The sequence below is a fragment of the Macaca thibetana genome, chromosome 5, assembly GCF_024542745.1.
Source record: "Macaca thibetana thibetana isolate TM-01 chromosome 5, ASM2454274v1, whole genome shotgun sequence".
Lineage (NCBI taxonomy): Eukaryota > Metazoa > Chordata > Mammalia > Primates > Cercopithecidae > Macaca > Macaca thibetana.
The window spans coordinates 100,446,897-100,465,784 of record NC_065582.1 but is presented as its reverse complement, the minus strand read 5'-3'; the positions used below and the strand labels follow the sequence as shown (position 1 = coordinate 100,465,784).

The 18,888-nt window shown below is 40.1% G+C and overlaps 1 protein-coding gene across 1 annotated transcript in view; it reads left to right on the top strand.

Annotated features, from left to right (window-relative positions):
- HERC5 (HECT and RLD domain containing E3 ubiquitin protein ligase 5) overlaps positions 1 to 18,888 on the top strand; it is a 50,122-nt gene that overhangs the window by 24,530 nt on the left and 6,704 nt on the right. The window contains exons 14-18 of the mRNA XM_050790428.1: positions 5,349 to 5,462; positions 6,296 to 6,406; positions 8,326 to 8,496; positions 12,158 to 12,301; positions 13,300 to 13,466. Coding sequence (XP_050646385.1) covers positions 5,349 to 5,462; positions 6,296 to 6,406; positions 8,326 to 8,496; positions 12,158 to 12,301; positions 13,300 to 13,466 — 707 coding nt within the window. The remainder of the gene's footprint in view (positions 1 to 5,348; positions 5,463 to 6,295; positions 6,407 to 8,325; positions 8,497 to 12,157; positions 12,302 to 13,299; positions 13,467 to 18,888) is intronic.

Genomic DNA, 18,888 nt, shown 5'->3' with positions numbered 1-18,888 from the left:
TTGTTTTAAGCTTTTTTTCTCCCATAAAGGTTTTAAATTATTACCCTAAATCAGGGGTCGGCAGCTTTTTTCTGGAAAGGACCAGATAGTAAATATTTTAGGCTTTTTGCGGCATGTGGTTTCTGTCACAACTGCAGCTACTCAGCTTTTCAGGAGTAGCATGAAAGCAGCCACAGGCAATACAAAAATGAATGGTCATGGCTATGTTACCAGTGAGACTATAAAAATAACAGAGGGCTAGATTAGGTCTTCAAAACTGCCCTAGGTAGTCTTCTAAGAGGACAATAGCCAAGGCCAGAGGAAGAGTATAAATGATATATACCATATGTCTAATATTTAAAAGGTTAAAAACCTGTCTAACAAACTGTTAATAAAATACACTGTCCTCCTTCTTTGACAAGTAAACCTTCATAATGACAGGGGAGGCCAGGTTTGAATTTAGAAATCTCAGTCTTCTTAAAATTCTACATTGAAAAGTGGTGGCTTGCTGGGTTTGATGGCTCATGCCTGTAATCCCAGCACTTTGGGAGGCTGAGGCAGGCAGATCACAAGGTTAGGAGTTCGAGACCAGCCTGACCAACATAGTGAAACCCCGTCTCTACAAAAAATACAAAAATTAGCCAGGTGTGGTGGGCGCTCCTGTAATCCCAGCTGCTTGGGAGGCTGAGGCAGGAGAGTCGCTTGAATCCAGGAGGCAGAGGTTGTAGCGAGCCAAGATTGTGCCACTGCACTCCAGCCTGGGTGACAGAGCAAGACTCCATCTCAAAAAAAAAAAAAGAAAAAAAGAAAAGAGAAGAGAAGTGGTAGCTTAAATGCAGCCCTCTGCTCTTCTTTTCTTCTTGGTTTTGTCCCACACCAGAAGGCGTGTCACATGCCCATATGTGGACACCTCAGCCCATATGTCTGAGTTCTATCCCACCTCCCACCATAGACCCTCCTTAGCCAACCCTGAGGCTGGAGGGTCTCAGTTGTGACATAGTTCACTCTCTAGAGACCAAGCAAGTGGAGAGGCCTGTGCCAGAAGCAGGCCTGGAACCATTTGAACATGGAATCCCAGGTCCTGGGTATATGTAGCCCAATCTAGAAGGGGATGTGTGGGCTGAAAATAGACAGGTCCCCCTGGCCCTGCAGACCCCTTATTCTGGGGGAAGAGGCTTGGCTGGAGGAGAGCCACTGCAAGAACCATGGTCCTAGGGCAGAGGACACTCTTGTCCAGGTCTAAAGGAAATACTGACTTTAGCTTTGCATTTCACAATTTACTGTTTAATGCAATTAGAAACTTACTGTAAATTTATTTTTATTATTTTTAATATGAAAAAGTTACCCTAGCACCACTTATTGAAATGCTGCCTTTTCTCCATTGATAGGCAATACAAACTGTTGTGCATCAAGTTTCCATGTGTGGGTTTCACTTTTGGGTCCTTTTGTACCATGAGTCCACTATACCATGGGTCCTTTTGTATGGCTGTACATTAATTGTTCATATCTAGTAAGAGAAGTACCCTAGCTTTGTTTCTGAAGTGAGTCTTGAATATTTTTGGCATATAAATTTTGCTAAAAATTTACCATATATATTTCTAAATTGCCTTGTCAGGTTATATATGGAGACACACACACACAGAGTCTTATTGAGAATTTGATTGGAATTACATGCAATCTATATTTAATTATTTATATTTCTGTGTTTCACTATATTGACATCTTTACTATTGTGAATCTTCATAGCATCTACCTCTCCACTTATTGGTTGTCTTTCAGTAAAGTTTTGTTATTTTACTATTAAAGTCTGTTTAGTCAAATATATCCCAAGACATTTGCATTTGTTACACTATTATAGTATCTTAAAATTATATTATCTGTTGTTGGTGTATAGGAATGCATTGATTTTTGAATATTAATTTTTTTTTTTTTTTTTTTTTGAGACAGAGTTGCCCTCTGTTGGCCAGACTGGAGTTCAGTGGTGTGATCTCTGTTCACTGCAACCTCCACCTCCCGGGTTCAAGTGCTTCTCCTCCCTCAGCCTCCCAATTAGCTGGGATTACAGGCACGCATCACCATGCCTGGCTAATTTTTGTATTTTTAGTTTCACCATGTTGGCCAGGCTGGTCTCGAACACCTGGCCTAAAGTGATCTGCCTGGCTCTGCCTCCCAAAGTGCTGGGATTACAGGTGTGAGCCACTGTACCTGGCCTGAGTATTGATTCTTATATTCAGCAAATTTGCCAAATTCTCAAATTTGCCAAAATTTTGAATTTTTTATAATGTTTTCTTTTTCCAGTCCATATACATTTTATTATTTTCCTTTGTCTTGCTCTAGCTAGGGCTTCTAATATGATGTTAAATAGAGGTGGGGTAAAAGTGGGTACTTCTTTGTGATTTTAAAGGAAATTTTTTTTCATGGACTATTCTTAGTTTCCAAAGGAAATGCTTTTAGTATCATTTACTTATAGGGGTTTGTTGTTGTTGTTGTTGTTGTTTGAGTCGGAATCTCACTCTGTGCCCAGGCTGGAGTGCAGTGGTGCAGTCATGGCTCACTGCAGCCTTGACTCAGGCGATTCTCCCACCTCAGCCTCCTGAGTAACTGGGACTACAGGCATGCACCACCATGCCCAGCTAATTTTTTCATTTTTGGAGAGACAGGGCCTAACTATGTTGCTCAGGCTGGTCTTGAGCTCCTGGCCTCAAGTGATTCTCCTGCTTAGGCCTTGGTCTCCCAAAGTGCAGGGATTACCCGGGTGAGCCACCACACCAGCCCTATAGGCTTTTTTCTCTTTTTTTTCTTGAGACAGAAAAAAAAAGAGCCTGTTGCTCAGGCTGCAGTGCAGTGGCACGATTTTGGCTTACTGCACCCTCTGCCTCCTGGGTTCAAGCTATCGTTGTGCCTCAGCTTCCTGAGTAGCCAGGAATATAGGCACATACTACCCCGCTCGGCTAATTTTTGAGTTTTTAGTAGAGATGGGGTTTCGCCATGTTGCCCAGGCTGGTCTCCAACTCCTGACCTCAAGTGATTTTCCCACCTTGGCCTCCCAAAGTGCTGGGATTACAGGCATGAGCCACTGTGCCTGGCCTTCTATTAGGTTTTTGAAAATAACCTTTGTAGGTTAAGGGTATTTCCCTCCTTTTAGAAATTGTTCCACATTTCAAATCTAATTGAATATTGACTCTCTTCTTTGAAATTCCAGTTATTGATATGTTAGACTTTCTCAGTCTATTTGGCATGTCCCTTAAGCTTTCTGTCATATTTTCCGTCTCATTGTCTCTCTGTACCCCATTCTGGATGGTATTTCTTCAGCCCTGTCTTCCAGTTCATGAATTCCTTTTTCAGTGATTTTGGTTGCTGTTAATACTACCTTTTAAGTTTTTATCTCAAGTATTAATGTTTTCCATTTCTAGATACTCGAATTTGTTCTTTAAATTATAAATAATTTGCTCATTATTTATAATTTCTTTGTTCTTTTCACACTTTCCTTTTATTTATCTGAATATATATGCCTTATAACTCAGGTATCTGAAGTCTTTGCAGGTCAGTTTCTGCTGAATCTTCCTCCTGGTGTCTTTATCCTCATGTATTTTGTGATTTGTGTATGTGTGAGAGCTGTCCGTTTCCTTGGAACTTTATCTTTTGGAATTACCTGAGGACTGGCTTTCTTCACAGAGAATTTTCTTCTGCCAGGCTCCTGGAGATACCACCAGTTTGGTAGTACTTTACATTTTTGGCTTGAAGCTTTTTAGAATTGGGTGGTAAAGTTGAGGGAGAGCTCTTTTGTAATTATAGATCCTATAGGGGACAATTTTTCCCCAGCTCAGCACCATTTGAACTTGGAACAGTTTGCCTTGTGGTCCTGGGGTCAAGGTGGAGTTGGAGTGATTGATATGGCAGTGGGGGAAAGCACTTATTCATTTCTAGTTCATCCTTACCTGATGGTTTAACCCTTTTGGGTCTCAGACTTGTGGGGATAACTTCTCCTATGGACTCCCTAATTTGAACAGTCTGGGCTTTGCCTCCTTTCCCCAAAGCCCCAACCATTGAAAATTGAAGTTTACGTTCACCAGGTTGGGCAGATGCTCTCAAGGCAAATGCCACTTTCATTTGGTTTTTGACCTGAGTATTCCATCTACCTAAAAAATCAGTAATGCCTTTAAACATATTTGTTACAGCTTTTCCTGTATTTCTAGGTGTTTTCAGTGGATCAGGGTACCTAATATATCATACTGTTGAAGAAAAAAACTGCCATATTATTGAAAAGCAATGGCTATTTTCAACAGTTTTAAATTTTTTATTTTACAAAAGGGAAAGGTTAATGACAAATAATTTGTGTTTTGAAAAAATAAGAAATTTATTGAAGAGCTCTGGGAAGGTATATTCTAACAAGCTTTTGCTACTTACAAAGAGAATCACAAGAAATACTGAAGCAGCAACAAAAGAAATCTTCAGGGGATCCTGCTTTGTCCTTTGACCCTATAGATAACATCAGAATATTTGATATTTGTCAGGCTCCGCACCTCAGCAGGAGGCCACCAGGAACCATGAAGATGAAGCACCCATTTTCTCTGTGACTCTGGATATCTTGAGGCTAATAATGATAATGCAAGGCCAAGATCATCAGATCCAGAGAGCCATAGTTACAGGGTGAAACAGTCTCACCAGGCTTTGGGTGGTAGTACTGGGGGGCCTGGAATATTTGAGGTCTGGACGAGAGTCAATAAGAACATTCTAGACACATGGTTTCAGTGCATATAGCCAAGATGAGTTTTTAGAAGACCACCTGAGAGTAATTTATTTCAGGATAACGCCCATCCAAGTCAAATACTAACAGTCACTAATGCCCGAAGTGTCTAGTGTCATTATTATTCATTGTCTTCACGACATGCCAGGGTGTTCATGTGTCTGTCATAATAGTCATAATAACCCTGAGGTCATATCATATGGGATGGAGGGTTGGAAAATTTCCTCTCAGTAGGGGAATGTTCCACAAATGCCTCAGCAGAGTGAATGTCTATAAGGTGGTATATTATTAAGTCCTGAAGACTAAGACCTGAAGAACTGGACCCCAGAGTACTTTGGGATATTGCGTTGTTTTTTTTTTCTTTGGATTAAAAGTTCTTTAAAATTTTTCTATGAATTAAAAATAACTAGAAGTTTATCATTATATCATCAATCTCTACTATTAAATCTTAGATATTTATGTTCATGAAAATTTGGGACTTTGGCAATGGAGGAATTGGATAGAATTTTATTCTGGTCATTATAAGAGTGTTTCATTTATAATTTAATTTGATAATCTAACAGCTATTAAGCAAAATTGTCTTTAAATATAAAACTTTTTCACAAGTCATATTTTATTTAAGGTAAACCAGATGAAATGTCAACTACCTGAAAGTATTTTCCAAGTAGACGAACTCTTGTACCGTCTCAATTTTTTTGTAGAAGTATGCAGAAGGTGCTTGTGGAAAATGACTGTGGTAGGTATAGCATGTTTAAAGGGGGAAATTGATAATCAGTGAGTTAATATAGGCATTTCTTGTCCTCTGCAAAATTGCACAATAGAAATAGCAGGGCTTGTGGGAAACATTAAGACTCCTCAAAATCTATGCAATTTTGTAGTCAGAGTTCCAGCGGAAAAATGATTGACACCTTGGGAGATGACTATGGGAATATGAAAAATGCACAAAAAGGAAAGGGTAGAAATCTATCTACACTGTAATTGGAGAAGAACTAGTGGAGCTCTGATACCCTTAAAGTGGTCATAGAAGGCAGTGAGACTCATTAGGAGTCAAGAGCCAAGACCTGTGGGTAGAGTGTCTTGGATGTAAGCACTTCTTTTTTATTTTCTGAAAATACAGTTGAAGGGCTCCTACTGCCAAGGTAGCAGCTGGCCCGAAGTCTCTCTTTCTTTCTCTGAAGGTTATAATTCTCCTAGCACATCAACTCTTGCCCAGCAAAATTCATATGTGAGCTAACCAGCTACCCATGTTATATCATTCTCTGTTTACCAAATGCAACTGAGCTTATTCACATGGCAGAAACTCAGGTTTCAGCAGAACAGAGTCTTTGGGAAAGCATCCAAAGATTATAATTAATTGCTAAATTAAATGGGCACTAAACATTCTCTATATACCTTTCATTGATACATATAAAACACATTTTCTACTACTAGTACTATGGACCAGTAATTTGGATTGCTTTTGTTGGAAGTACTGAGACCTTATACCATCAGGGATGTAAGGCTATGAGGTAAAGTGTAAGGTTTCTCTGTCCTTTAACTTATCAGAATTGTTGTCATTTCCATTTTTAGGACACTTCAGAAAATGCAGGATGCTGGGTCATATTTAGTCACTTTCCATTTATCTTTAATCATCTGTCGAAAATTAAACTACTACATACAGACACACTTTTAAAAATAGAGGTATGTATGCCTATTTGTCTTCATTAGCATAAATCACATGCTAAGTGCCTTCTTAATCATGCAATATTTTGGGGGTGATAAGAGAACCACCTACCAGTGAAACCAATGGTTGTGGCATTCAAGGAGCGTACACTCTAATGAAGAAGGCAAGGCAGACTGTCATAATTTGGATCATCTTCACCTTAAGGCAAATTAGGGCCTTGGTAGCAAGGGATGGAGCTTGGTCAACTGGCCTAGTTATTGGGTTTTTACCTGAAGTTGGCAGTGGCAGCCTGTAGTCTTCTGAATAGTACTCAAAGAGGTATAACAGACTTGGGCTTGACTAGCACCTGTGTAAGGAGGCACAATCTAATGAAAAGATACGGTAGCAGGAATAGAGGTGGCCGAGGATTCCTGAAATTAGGAGCCCAATAAATGGCTACTACTCTGTGATAGTGCCATAATAGAGGTTTGTACAGATTCCCCCTTTTCTATATATGGTACTGTTACTAACTGAGGTGGTTATGTTTGTAGATATATCCAGCAAAGTGTATGGATATCTTATCAAACGTTAACAAAATATTTTACCACCAAAGTAGTAAAAGCGGGCAATTGAAAATTCCCAAGGAATTGTATGAGATAATCCCTGCCTCATTGCAATTTTATAAGGATTAAATTTGTTAATACAGGTAAAGCATTTAAAACTGCCTCACACAAAGTACCCAAAGGGTTGGGTATTATTATCACTTTTACATATGCAGACATATGTTATATGTATGTATAACATTCAAATATATGTCCTTAAAGCAGATAGTTTAATATAATGCATTTACCATAATAAAAATGGGAAATTGATTTATGAGTTCTGAGTATGACGATAATGAAATATTTAACAAAGGGAAATCAAAGAAAAAAAGATAAAAGAACTTTGTTTTGCTTCAACTCTGACAACCTATTCTCTCCTGATTTTAAACAAGGTTCCAGAGATAATTTCATAGAAGTAATATTTGACTACTCCTTTTTCTGCTAAAAGCATAGACTTTTTTTTTTTTTTTTTTTTGAGAGCGTCTCCCTCTGCCGCCCAGGCTGGAGTGCAGTGGCATGATCTCGGCTCACTGCAACCTCCACTTCCTGGGTTCAAGCGATTTTCCTGCCTCAGCCTCCCAAGTACCTGGGATTACAGGCACCTGCCACCACACCCAGCTAATGTTTGTATTTTTTGTAGAGACAGGGTTTCACCATGTTAGCCAGGCTGGTCTCGAACTCCTGACCTCAAGTGATCCGCCCACCTCAGCCTCCCAAAGTGCTGACATTACAGGTGTGAGCCACTGCACCCGGCCCCGAACCATAGACTTGGGTGACCTAAAATTGCCATTTGGTTTCTGAATGGACATTCTGTCTGTCTGTCCATCTTTCCCTCTCTCTTTCCCCGCTTGTCTCTCTTCGATTAACTTCTTAGGTAAATTCTCCCTTAAAATCTCTTGTCTAGGTTTTTTTTCTTGGAATAGGCTCTTTGGTGACATCTCTCACACCTGGATTTTTTTCCTGCAGCCTTTTTGCTTTCTAAGCATCTGAACTTCTCTTCTGAATGAGAAAGCATCATGTTGCAGTTCACTGTTTCAATGGATACCAATACGTCTCTCAGCTTGTTAATAAGTAGCTTTGGTATCTTAAGCATTAGTAATTGTGTGTATAGGAGAAAGTGGTCTGATAAAACCTGCAGTTGGTAACTTACTTGCTCATCCAGGTTGGCTCCACAAAGGCTTTGATTCTTCAGGTCCCTGTATGTTATCATTTATCTTCAGTGGTGCATATAAGGTTCTTTTCATAAAGGTGAGCTGCACTTATAAGCAGAACCAGTTTATTCTGCTTTCCAAATTTTTACTTAGAGAGGGCCAATGGTAAAATAAAGTGTAATATTTCTGTTTCTGTTTTCCTAGGGTAAAAAACATAAAGCTTATCTTATGGCGGCAGCAATTGAGGAAGAAAGAGAGTCTGAATTTGCTTTGATGCCCACGTTTGATCTAACAGTCAGAAGGAATCACTTGATTGAGGATGTTTTGAATCAGCTAAGTCAATTTGAGAATGAAGACCTGAGGAAAGAGTTATGGGTAAAGTGTAATTCTCACTTAATGTTTTTGCTGCTGAGAAAAGAAAAACATTAAAAAAAAAGTAACAAAGGGTTTCATAGGAAGTTACCTTCCTTTGCCACAGAGGTTGTTTATTTTAGGGTTCCTCTGATTCCCTAGTTGCCTTTGAGTTTTGGGTGATAGCTGTGGGCACTCATTGAGTATGTTTGGGCTAAGAACAGCAGGCAAAGTGGTTGTTCTCCCCACACCCTGCTCAGATGGATAGTTCAGTGTTGGCCCTAAGAGGTACAGTCCCTTCTGAGGTCTGGCCTAGCCTGGCTAGCACCACCCTTGAAGGGTTTCAATGAGATGGTTAGCATAGAGGAGAATTAAGGGGTTGTTTTTCTTCTTATGCAATAACCTAAATTGGCACAGGCATGGTGACTCACACCTGTAATCCCAGCACTTTGGGAGGCTGAAGCAGGTAGATCACCTGAGGTCAGGAGTTCAAGACCAGCTTGGTCAACATGGTGAAACCCTGTCTCTACTAAAAATACAAATATTAACTGTGTGTAGTGGTGGGCATCTGTAATCCCAGCTACTCGGGAGGGTGAGACATGAGAATCACTTGAACCCAGGAAGCAGAGGTTGCAGTGAGCCAAGATCATGCCACTGCACTCTGGCCTGGATGACAGAGCGAGACTCTGTCTCAAAAAAAAACCCGAAAATAATAATAACCTAAATTGCTTTGTAGAAAAGAGAACTTTCTCTTAAAATCCTATAGTTATTTTGGGGTATAATTGCAGATTTGACCATGTTCGGAAGATCTTTTAACTGATTTTTTCTTTAATTACCATATAATTTGTCTTATTAGTAAATATTTGATACCGAATCATAATGACCAGTAGATCTTTTGAGTGCTGTCCTTGTGGCAAGAACTGTTGTAAGTGCTTTGTACCTAATTTTTTAACCCTTTCAACAACACTGCGTGGCAGATTCTGTTTTTCCCTCATTTTACAGATGGGGAAACTGAGGTACAGAACTATTAGGTAACTTATCCAAGAGTAACCCAACTGATAAGCATCAGAGCCAGGATTTGGGCCCAGCCATTAGGCACTAGACTTTCTGCTTAATCAAGACAGATAAAGATTGACCTGATAATATTAGTAAATGGAGTATTTTTGATTGGGGACCCTACTTTATCACTTCTACTCAGATTAAAGAAAGATTGACTTTACTAAGTCTCAAGATACCGATGTAAAAGCATATTGCACCCGGACACAGTGGCTCATGCCTGTAATCCTAGCACTTGAGGAGACCGAGGTAGGCAGATCACCTGAGGTCAGGAGTTCGAAACAAACCTGACCAGCATGGTGAAACCACATCTCTACTAAAAATACAAAAATTAGTTGGGTGTGGTGGCAGGTGCCTGTAATCCCAGCTACTTGGGAGGCTGAGGCGTGAGAATCACTTGAACCCGGGAGGTGGAGGTTGCAGTGAGCCAAGATTGCATCACTGTACTCCAGCCTGGGCAACAGAGCAAGATTCTGTCTCAAGGAAAAAATATATATATATATTGCAGTTTAAAGTTGGCATTTCCATGTATTTTTGCACACAGATAATTGTATAACTCTAATGAACTCGTTATGTGATTCTATCCTTTGCCAGTTAGTCCACTCGATTATTTGAGTTCCACTTTTACATATCGTTCATCCAGTTTTTAAATGCGGGTGCAGCATTTGCCATCTGCAGGCTCTGTGTGAGGTAATTTACATGTATGACCCCTGTAAGCTTTCTGATAATCATGTGGGAAAACAGGCTTTATGAGATCAGGCAGCTTGTCCTTAGTAAGAAGAGGGGAAAGGGTTTGACACTTGGTCTTGCTACAGAGATTTTTAATATTTCACCAAGAGGAATGGAAGAGGCATGCATCTAAATAAAGCAACTGGTAAGAGGAGCTTTCTGGAGATGCTAGTAGAACATCTGGGTAGAAATGTTGAACAGGTCTTTGGAAGTGACTGTCAATCAGGAGAGAAAATACACTGAATCTGAAGGTTAAATATCTACGAGTGGTAAACAAAGTTTACAGAGAAAATGAGCCTCCAGGGAAAGAACAGAGAAAGGACAGAAGTGTTAGGATAGAATTGTTTGCAATTCTGGTTCTAGAAGTTAAACTAGCAGGAAAAAGAAGAGAGAAATAAAACCATGAAGAGTGCTTCATAAGCGAAAGCAAGGGAGAAGAGTCTGTCAAGAAAAAGGACATGATCAGAAGTGGAAAATGAGTTAACGAAATCAAGGAGATGAGATATGAGAAAAAGTCCTTGGAGCTTGGCGATTTACAGTTCTTGGTCTTCTTGGAGAGAGCCATTTAAGTGGAGAAATGGGTTTGGAAGTTGGCGTATATCTCTGAAGTTTGGCAAGAGTAGAAGGAGCCCATGTTGTCTGTATTGGAGACAATATGTTGGGATTTTTTTTTTCCTTTTAAGGTTAAGGGGGACCTTAACATTTTTGTAAATGGAAGTGAAAGATTCCAAGAAAAGGCAGGAATGGAGGGGTAACTGAAGGAGCAAAGATGGGTTATGATAGCATCCTCTTGGGAGGGATTGGTGTCAGCAGTGGGGGTGTAGCCTCAGGGAGCAGACAGCCACTTCAGCAAACACCTTATGTGTGCTCTGGTTTTTTGAACATCCTGAATTTTTTTTTGTTTATTTGTTTATTTATTTATGAGACAGAGTCTCACTCTGTTGCCCAGGCTAGAGGGCAGTGGTGTGATGTCGGCTCACGGCAACCTTCGTCTCCCGGGTTCAAGTCAGTCTCATGCTTCAGCCTTCTGAGTAGCTGGGATGACAGGTATACATCACTACACCCAGCTAATTTTTGTATTTTTAGTAGAGACAGGGTTTCACCATGTTGGCCAGACTGGTCACGAACTCCTGACCTCACGTGATCCGCCCACCTTGGCCTCCCAAAGTGCTGGGATTACAGGTGTGAGCCACCACACCCGGCCGATTTTTATGATTTCTTTCTGTTTATTTTTATTATATATACTTGGATCTGATGACTATAATAGTGATGCCAGTTGAGGTCAGTTTAGTGGTAAAAACTTTAGGCTCTGGGGTTTGACCGACATAGGATTAAATTTAGGCTGTAGGCCAGGTGTGGCGGCTCATGGTTGTAATCTCAGCACTTCAGGAGGCCAAGGTGGGTGGATCACTTGAGGTCAGGAGTTTAAGAGCAGCCTGGCCAACACAGTGAAACCCTGTCTCTACTTAAAATACAAAAAAATTAGCCAAGCGTGGTGGTGCATATCTGTAATCCCAGCTACTCTGGGGACTGAGGAAGGAGAATCACTTAAAACCGGGAGGCGGAGGTTGCAGTGAGCCGAGATCAGACCATTGCACTCCAGCCTAGATAACAGAGTGAGACTCCATCTCAAAAAAAAAAAAAAAAAAAAAAAAAAATAGGCTGCACCACCTAGCTGTTGTATAAACTTAGAAAAGTTATTTAAATTCTTGAGGCCGCATTATCTTATAGAATTAATGTAGAGCTTAAATATGACAATATATAAGTAGGATACTTACTCAGTGCCTACCAAATACTTGGGTCTACAATTAATGTTAACTATTTACTGTTATTAAATGAGACTTCATGTATAGCAAAATGGAGCCCTGGAAGTGATGTATTATTTGCTGTGTTTCCTCAGGTTTCATTTAGTGGAGAAATTGGGTATGACCTTGTAGGAGTTAAGAGAGAGTTCTTCTACTGTCTGTTTGAAGAGATGATCCAGCCAGAATATGGGATGTTCATGTATCCTGAAGGGGCTTCCTGCATGTGGTTTCCTGTCAGGGTAAGTTCCCTTTTCTTCGCTTAAGGTATTTTGTGACAGAAAAGTACATCTTAAAACATAGAAAATTAGTTTGTCTAGACTGTTTCGTGTTAGGTGAGGAGTTGTGGATATAATTGTGGAGATAATCTATAATTCTAATAAGGTGATTATTTTTTTAAAATGGAGTTTCCTTTTCCTGGGTTCCCACATCTGTCCACATAGAACTCAAGCAATGTGTTTTTTTGATCATTTATATAATGCATGGATTAAAAAGGAACCCTCTTTTTTTTAGGTAGTCATTCTTTGTGTCAGTTCTGTTTTCCCAGTAAATTTGAAGACAAAGGCTGTGGAAAGAAATTGTGAAAACTAGTTTATAAGGATTACTGAACCTAATGTATTTTTATTGCTGGTATGCTTTTAGGAACCAAAACTGTGGCAGAGATTTATTTAGTTGTTTGTTTCTTTTGTTTTGCTTTGTTTTTGAGACAATCTCACTCTGTCACCCAGGCTGGAGTACAGTGCCATGATCTTAGCTCACTGCAACCTCCACCTCCCAGGCTCAAGCCATTCCCGCCTCAGCCCAGCGGGATTACAGTAACTGGGATTACAGGCTGCCACCACCATACCTGGGTAGTTTTTGTGTTTTTAGTAGAGACAGGGTTTCACCAATTTGGCCAGGCTGGTCTCAAACTCTTGACCTCAGGTTGTCTGCCCACCTTGACCTCCCAAAGGGCTGGGATTACAAGCATGAGAGTGGCAGGGATTTAAATTGACTCAATGACCAAATATTAGGTTGGTGCAAAAGTAATTGCAGGTTTTGCCTTTACTTTTAATGGCAAAAACTGCAATTACTTTTGCACCAACCTAATATAAGCCCTAAACATTCTTATCTCAGGCTTTAAATTTTTCAATTTGAGATTTGATTTTATGAAAGAGGAACAAAGATTTATTTAATATAAATATTTCATTGTACTGGTAAAAACTCATAATACTTTAAGATTTTTTTTTTTGCTTTTCAGCCTAAATTTGAGAAGAAAAGGTATTTCTTCTTTGGGCTTCTATGTGGACTTTCCCTGTTCAATTGCAATGTTGCCAACCTCCCTTTCCCACTGGCACTGTTTAAGAAACTTTTGGACCAAATGCCATCATTGGAAGACTTGAAAGAACTCAGTCCTGATTTGGGAAAGTAAGTAAACATAGTTCCTGAGGAAGGACTCTATCTAACATATATTTAGGCAAATATTTAAGTATACATGCTTCATAATATTTTCATGTTCAACAGCAGCATTAGGTACTTCAGACCAGTTTTAACTTTGACAAGAATTGTTGGATGATAATTTCATTTTCTAAAATTAGGAAATGTTGATTATTCCCTTAACTAGTCTTCAATGTTTGCATTAATATTTCAACTTTTTCTGTGTAGGAATAGTCATGCACAGAGCACAGGTTACATACACCTTGGTGCAAAATCTACTAGTGATGTTTATGTTAAATGTTGTTTCATGTCATCACCTTTAAAATGGAAACTTATCTCTAAGTTAAAAGACAAGCCACCACCTCACCAAAAAATAGCAACAGTAGGAGGGTTTTAATATCCTTGCTGTGTAAAGCATTCCTACACATCCATAAGAAGTATTCACAAAGTATCCAAGAAGGCAACCTGGGAAAGAAGCAATAGAAATGCTCCTCAATAAAAATGTCTTCAATCTCACCAGTGCTCATAGAATGCCTATTAAAGTAAGAGGCTAATTCATACTTCAGGTTGACGGTGGTTTGAAGTGTTGATGCTGTATAGTATTAGCAAGGGCTTGAAAACTTTCATTTTAATTTCAGGTGTTATTAGTGGAAATACAGATTGGTACTCCTTTTCAGAGAACAGTGTGGCAGGACTTAGCAAAATCAAAACATGTTTGCCTTTTCAACCCAACAATTCTACTTCTAGACATTTAACTTTCAGAAATACATAACCAGGCAAGGATCAGTGTACAGTAATATGCATTATATTTATAGTTCATAATATAAAGACTCCCTAAATGTCCTTCACTAAGGGAATGATATATTTTTGGTATACTTATGCAATGGAATACTACAGTGATTTTTATTTTTATTTTTTTAAAGAGTAAGAACAGGCTAGGTATGATGGCTCATCCCTGTAACCCCAGCACTGCGGGGAGGCCAAGGCAAGTGGATTGCTTGAGCCCAGGAGTTTGAGACCAGCCTGGCCGACATGGGGAGACCTCATCTCTACAAAAACAAACAAATAAAAAACAAAAATTAGCTGGGCATGCTGGCACATGCCAAGAGGCACACCTCAGGAGACTGAGGCGGGTGGATAGATTGAGCCCAGGAGGTCGAAGCTGCAGTGAGCCATGATCATACCACTGCACTCCAGCCTGGGTTACAGAAGAAGACTCTGTCTCAATTTAAAAAAAAGAGTAAGAATAGTAATATGATTCTAGTAGTAGTATCATCCCTCTTGTACAGATTCAGAAACTAAAACACAGAGAGATTAGATAACTTGCTTAAGGCCCCATAATAGCAGAACCATGATCTGAACACAATCTGGCACCAGAGTCTGTTAATCATTTATACTAACTGTACTAATAAGGGGAAAAAAAAAAAAAATCAAAAGCACAAGATTTAGAAAGAAGATAAATTTGTCATTTTTATTTTACTGGAAACATCGAAGATAACCTAAATAATCTTTATGCCTCAGAAGACTGATAAACTTAATTAACAATGTACATGAACTAAAAGATCTTTATATTTGTATCTTTGTTTCTCAAACTTTTAGGTCTTAAGATTCTCTTAAAAATATTGACTCCAAAGCGCTTTTACTTAGGTTGGTTATATCTGTCAGTATTTACAGGATTAGAAATTAAATATTTTAAACACAGGAATACACAAATATCTGTTAGCTATCAGAGCATTCCACAGTATCATATAGCTTTTGAAAACTCTTCTGTTTACTCACAGCAGAATGTGAAAAGAGGCAAATAACATCTTAATAATGTTATGAAAATAGTTTTGACCTCATGAACTCTGTAAAGGCCCAAGGATTCCCAATAATTGCTGGTCTGGCTCACATTTTGAGAACCAGTGATCTCTGTGTTCAGTAAAACTCAATTTTAATCCCAGGAGGCTTTTTATTAAACTTGACAACCTGGTTCTAAAATTTATATGGATGAACAAAGGGTCAGGAATAACCAGAAATAATTCTCAAGGCAAATAAGGATGGAGAACTTGGTCTGTCAGATATCAAGAATTATTAGAGGCCAGGCGTGGTGGCTCACACCTGTAATCCCAGCACTTTGGGAGGCTGAGGCAGGCGGATCACGAGGTCAGGAGATCGAGACCATCCTGGCTAACACGGTGAATCCCCGCCTCTACTAAAAATACAAAAAATTATCTGGGCATGGTGGCAGGCGCCTGTAGTCCCAGCTACTCGGGAGGTTGAGGCAGGAGAATGACATGAACCCAGGAGGCGGAGGTTGCAGTGAGCCGAGATCGTGCCAGTGCACTCCAGTCTGGGCGACAGAGCGAGACTCCATCTCAAAAACAAAGGAATTATTAGAAAGCTGTATTATTTAGGACAGTATGATAGGTTTTCCAATAGAACAGAAGATAGATCAGAAATGGACCCATGCCTATATGGAACTTTATTAGAGGTGACATATTTGATCAAGGGGAATAGGAGTACTAAATAAATGGAACTGGAAAAAAAAATGGTATCTGTCTGGGGAAAAAAATGAAAGTAGATCCTTGTCTTATACCATACATGATAATCACCTCCATGTGGATGAAGGATTTAGATATTAAATGCAAAAATCATGAAAATACAAGAGAATTATATTTCTCACCTTTGAGATTTCTTAAACAAGACATGCAACGTACCAACATTAAAGAGAAGATTTCATACATTTAACTGCAATAAGATTAAAGAACTTCTGTGTTCATCAGGAGGGTGTTAGAAAAATGCAGAAGGGAAGGTACTGTCAGGATCTGAATGTGTTCCCCAAAAATTCATATTTTGAAGCCTAATCCCCAGTGTGGAGCCCTCATGAGTGGAATTCATTCCCCTATGAAAGAGGCCCAAGGGAGCCTATTCGCCCCTTCCACCATGAGAGGATACAGAGGGCACCATTGAAAAGGAATGGGTCATCACCTATTCCCTTTAGATTCAGACACCGAATCTGCTGCACTTTGATCTTGTACTCCAAGCCTCCAGAACCGTAAGCAATAAATTTATGTTTATAGATTACCCAGTCTAAGGTATGTCGTTATAGCAGCCTAAATGGACTAAGGGACTTCTTGCTACCAAGAAGTGTGGTATTGGAAGCAACTTTGGAACTGGGTAATGAGTAAGTAGTGGAAGAGTTTTGAGGTGCATGCTAGAAAAATCGTGTATTGCCCTATAGAGCAGTTCTGGCAAGGGCTCAGAAGAAGAGGAGACCTCTAGAGAAAGCCTCGGTCTTCTTAGAGATTACCTAAGTGGTCGTGATCAGAATGTTAGTATAAACATAGACAATAAAGGCAATTCTGATGAGGTCTCAGATGGAAGTGAGGAACACACTGGAAATTGGAGGAGAGGTGATCCTTGTTACTGTATAAAGTGGTGAAGAATGTGGCTGAATTGTGTTGTATCCTAGTATTTGTGTAAAATAAGATTCTTGACAATGAAATAGGATATTTGGCAGAAGCAATCTCTAAGCAAAGTGGTAAAGGAACAATATGACTTTTCTTGACTGCTTATACCAAAATGGAAGCAGGGAGAATTATTTACAGTGGAATTTATCATTAGAAAAAAAGCTGAACTTAAAGATTTGGAAATTCTCAGCCTGGCCATGTTGTAAAGAATGCAAACGTGTTTTGAAGAGAGCACCAAGGGTGTGGCCAGGTGACTCTTTAATAAAGAGATTAGTGTGGATGGGTGGAAGCCTGGTGCTGTTCATCAAGACAATGGAAGAATGACCCCAAAGGCATTTCGGAAATCACTGGGGGCTGTCAGTCCCATCATAGGCCCTGAGTGCCAAGGCCTGGAGGACAGAACTATGTCAAGAGTGGCTTTGTATACCCACAGGACCTGGACATTTGATGTCCAGTGCTGCCTCAAGTCCCTACTCATTGCATTCTGGCACAGTGCTCCTCAGCTGACCCAGGTGTGACTCCAGTGGCCCCAGGTGTGGTGTGGGTCACAGTGGCCGTCCCATCAGAGGGCACAGGTGGTAAACCTTGATGGTGGGCAGGCTGTGCCATCTCTGCTGGCACACAGAGTGCACAAGCTGTGGGGCCTTGGCTTCTTCCACCTAGATATCAAAAGATACTTCACAGAGCCATGGGGTGCAGGCAGAGAACTGGCACAGGGTTGAGGCCACTGTCAAGAGCCCCCACTAAGGCAGTGCCTAATGGAGTCATAGGAGTGAGGCTGCTCTAGAGACCCTGGAAGAGCCACCAGTGTGCATTCCAGCCTGAGGGAGAACCACAACCACCCAATACTAATGTGTGAGAGCCTCCAGGTGGGCTGTGCCCAGCACAGCCATGGGTGTAGGGCTGCCTGGAAACTTAGGAGACCAACCCCAACCCCAGTGTGTCTTGAAGGTGGGACATTGAGTCAAAGATTATTCTCAAGACTTAAGATTTAATGTTGCATGCCGTTTTGAGTTTTGGACTTAATTGGGACCTCTTACCCCTTTCTTCTTTCTATTACTTCCTTTTGAAATGGGAATGTCTATCCTATGCCTGTTCTACCATTGAATTTTATTTTATTTATTTATTTTGAAACAGAGTCTCCCACTCTGTGGCCCAGGCTGGAGTGCAGTGGTGGGATCTGGGCTCACTGCAACCTCCGCCTCCCAGGTTCAAGTGATTCTCGTCCCTCAGTCTCCTGAGTAACTGGAATTACAGGCACATGCCACCATGCCTGGCTAATTTTTGTATTTTTAGTAGAGATGAGGTTTCACCATGTTGGCCAGGCTGGTCTCAAATTCTTGACCTCAAGTGATCCACCCACCTTGGCCTCCCAAATTGCTGGGATTACAGGCGTGAGCCACTGCACCTGGCCCACCATTGTATTTTAGAAGCACGTAACTTGTTCAATTTCACAGGATCACAGCTGGAGAACAATTCACCTCCTTCCCCACAAAAACAACCCACAATGAATAAAACATGGTCCGTTACTTCATAATACAGTAATCTAAAAATCCAGTGGGGAAAAAAATCAGTTCAGATTCTATCTTATCCCAAAGGCCTTTCCCAATGTCATGTATGCCTTCAGAAAAATGTAACTGTGCTCTTTTAAGCCTATGTGATTTCCATAGTTCTCTGGCTGCACATACCTCACTGTATTGTAGGTGAGACTCCCATCAGCATACCTCACCTTCAAGTCCCAGAGTTTATTGGCAGTAATATCTTAGTCTCAACTTTACATCCCCTATGCCTGCTACGGTAGGGGTTACTTAAATGTTTGTTGAATAAATATTTGAGTGAATGAGCAAATACAATGAGACATCATGTTATTTCAAAAGCATGTATAAAGCATCACAGGATGATAGGATGGAAATATTTAAAAATTGGTTACTGTCCATTTTGATGTGACCTCTATTCTCACA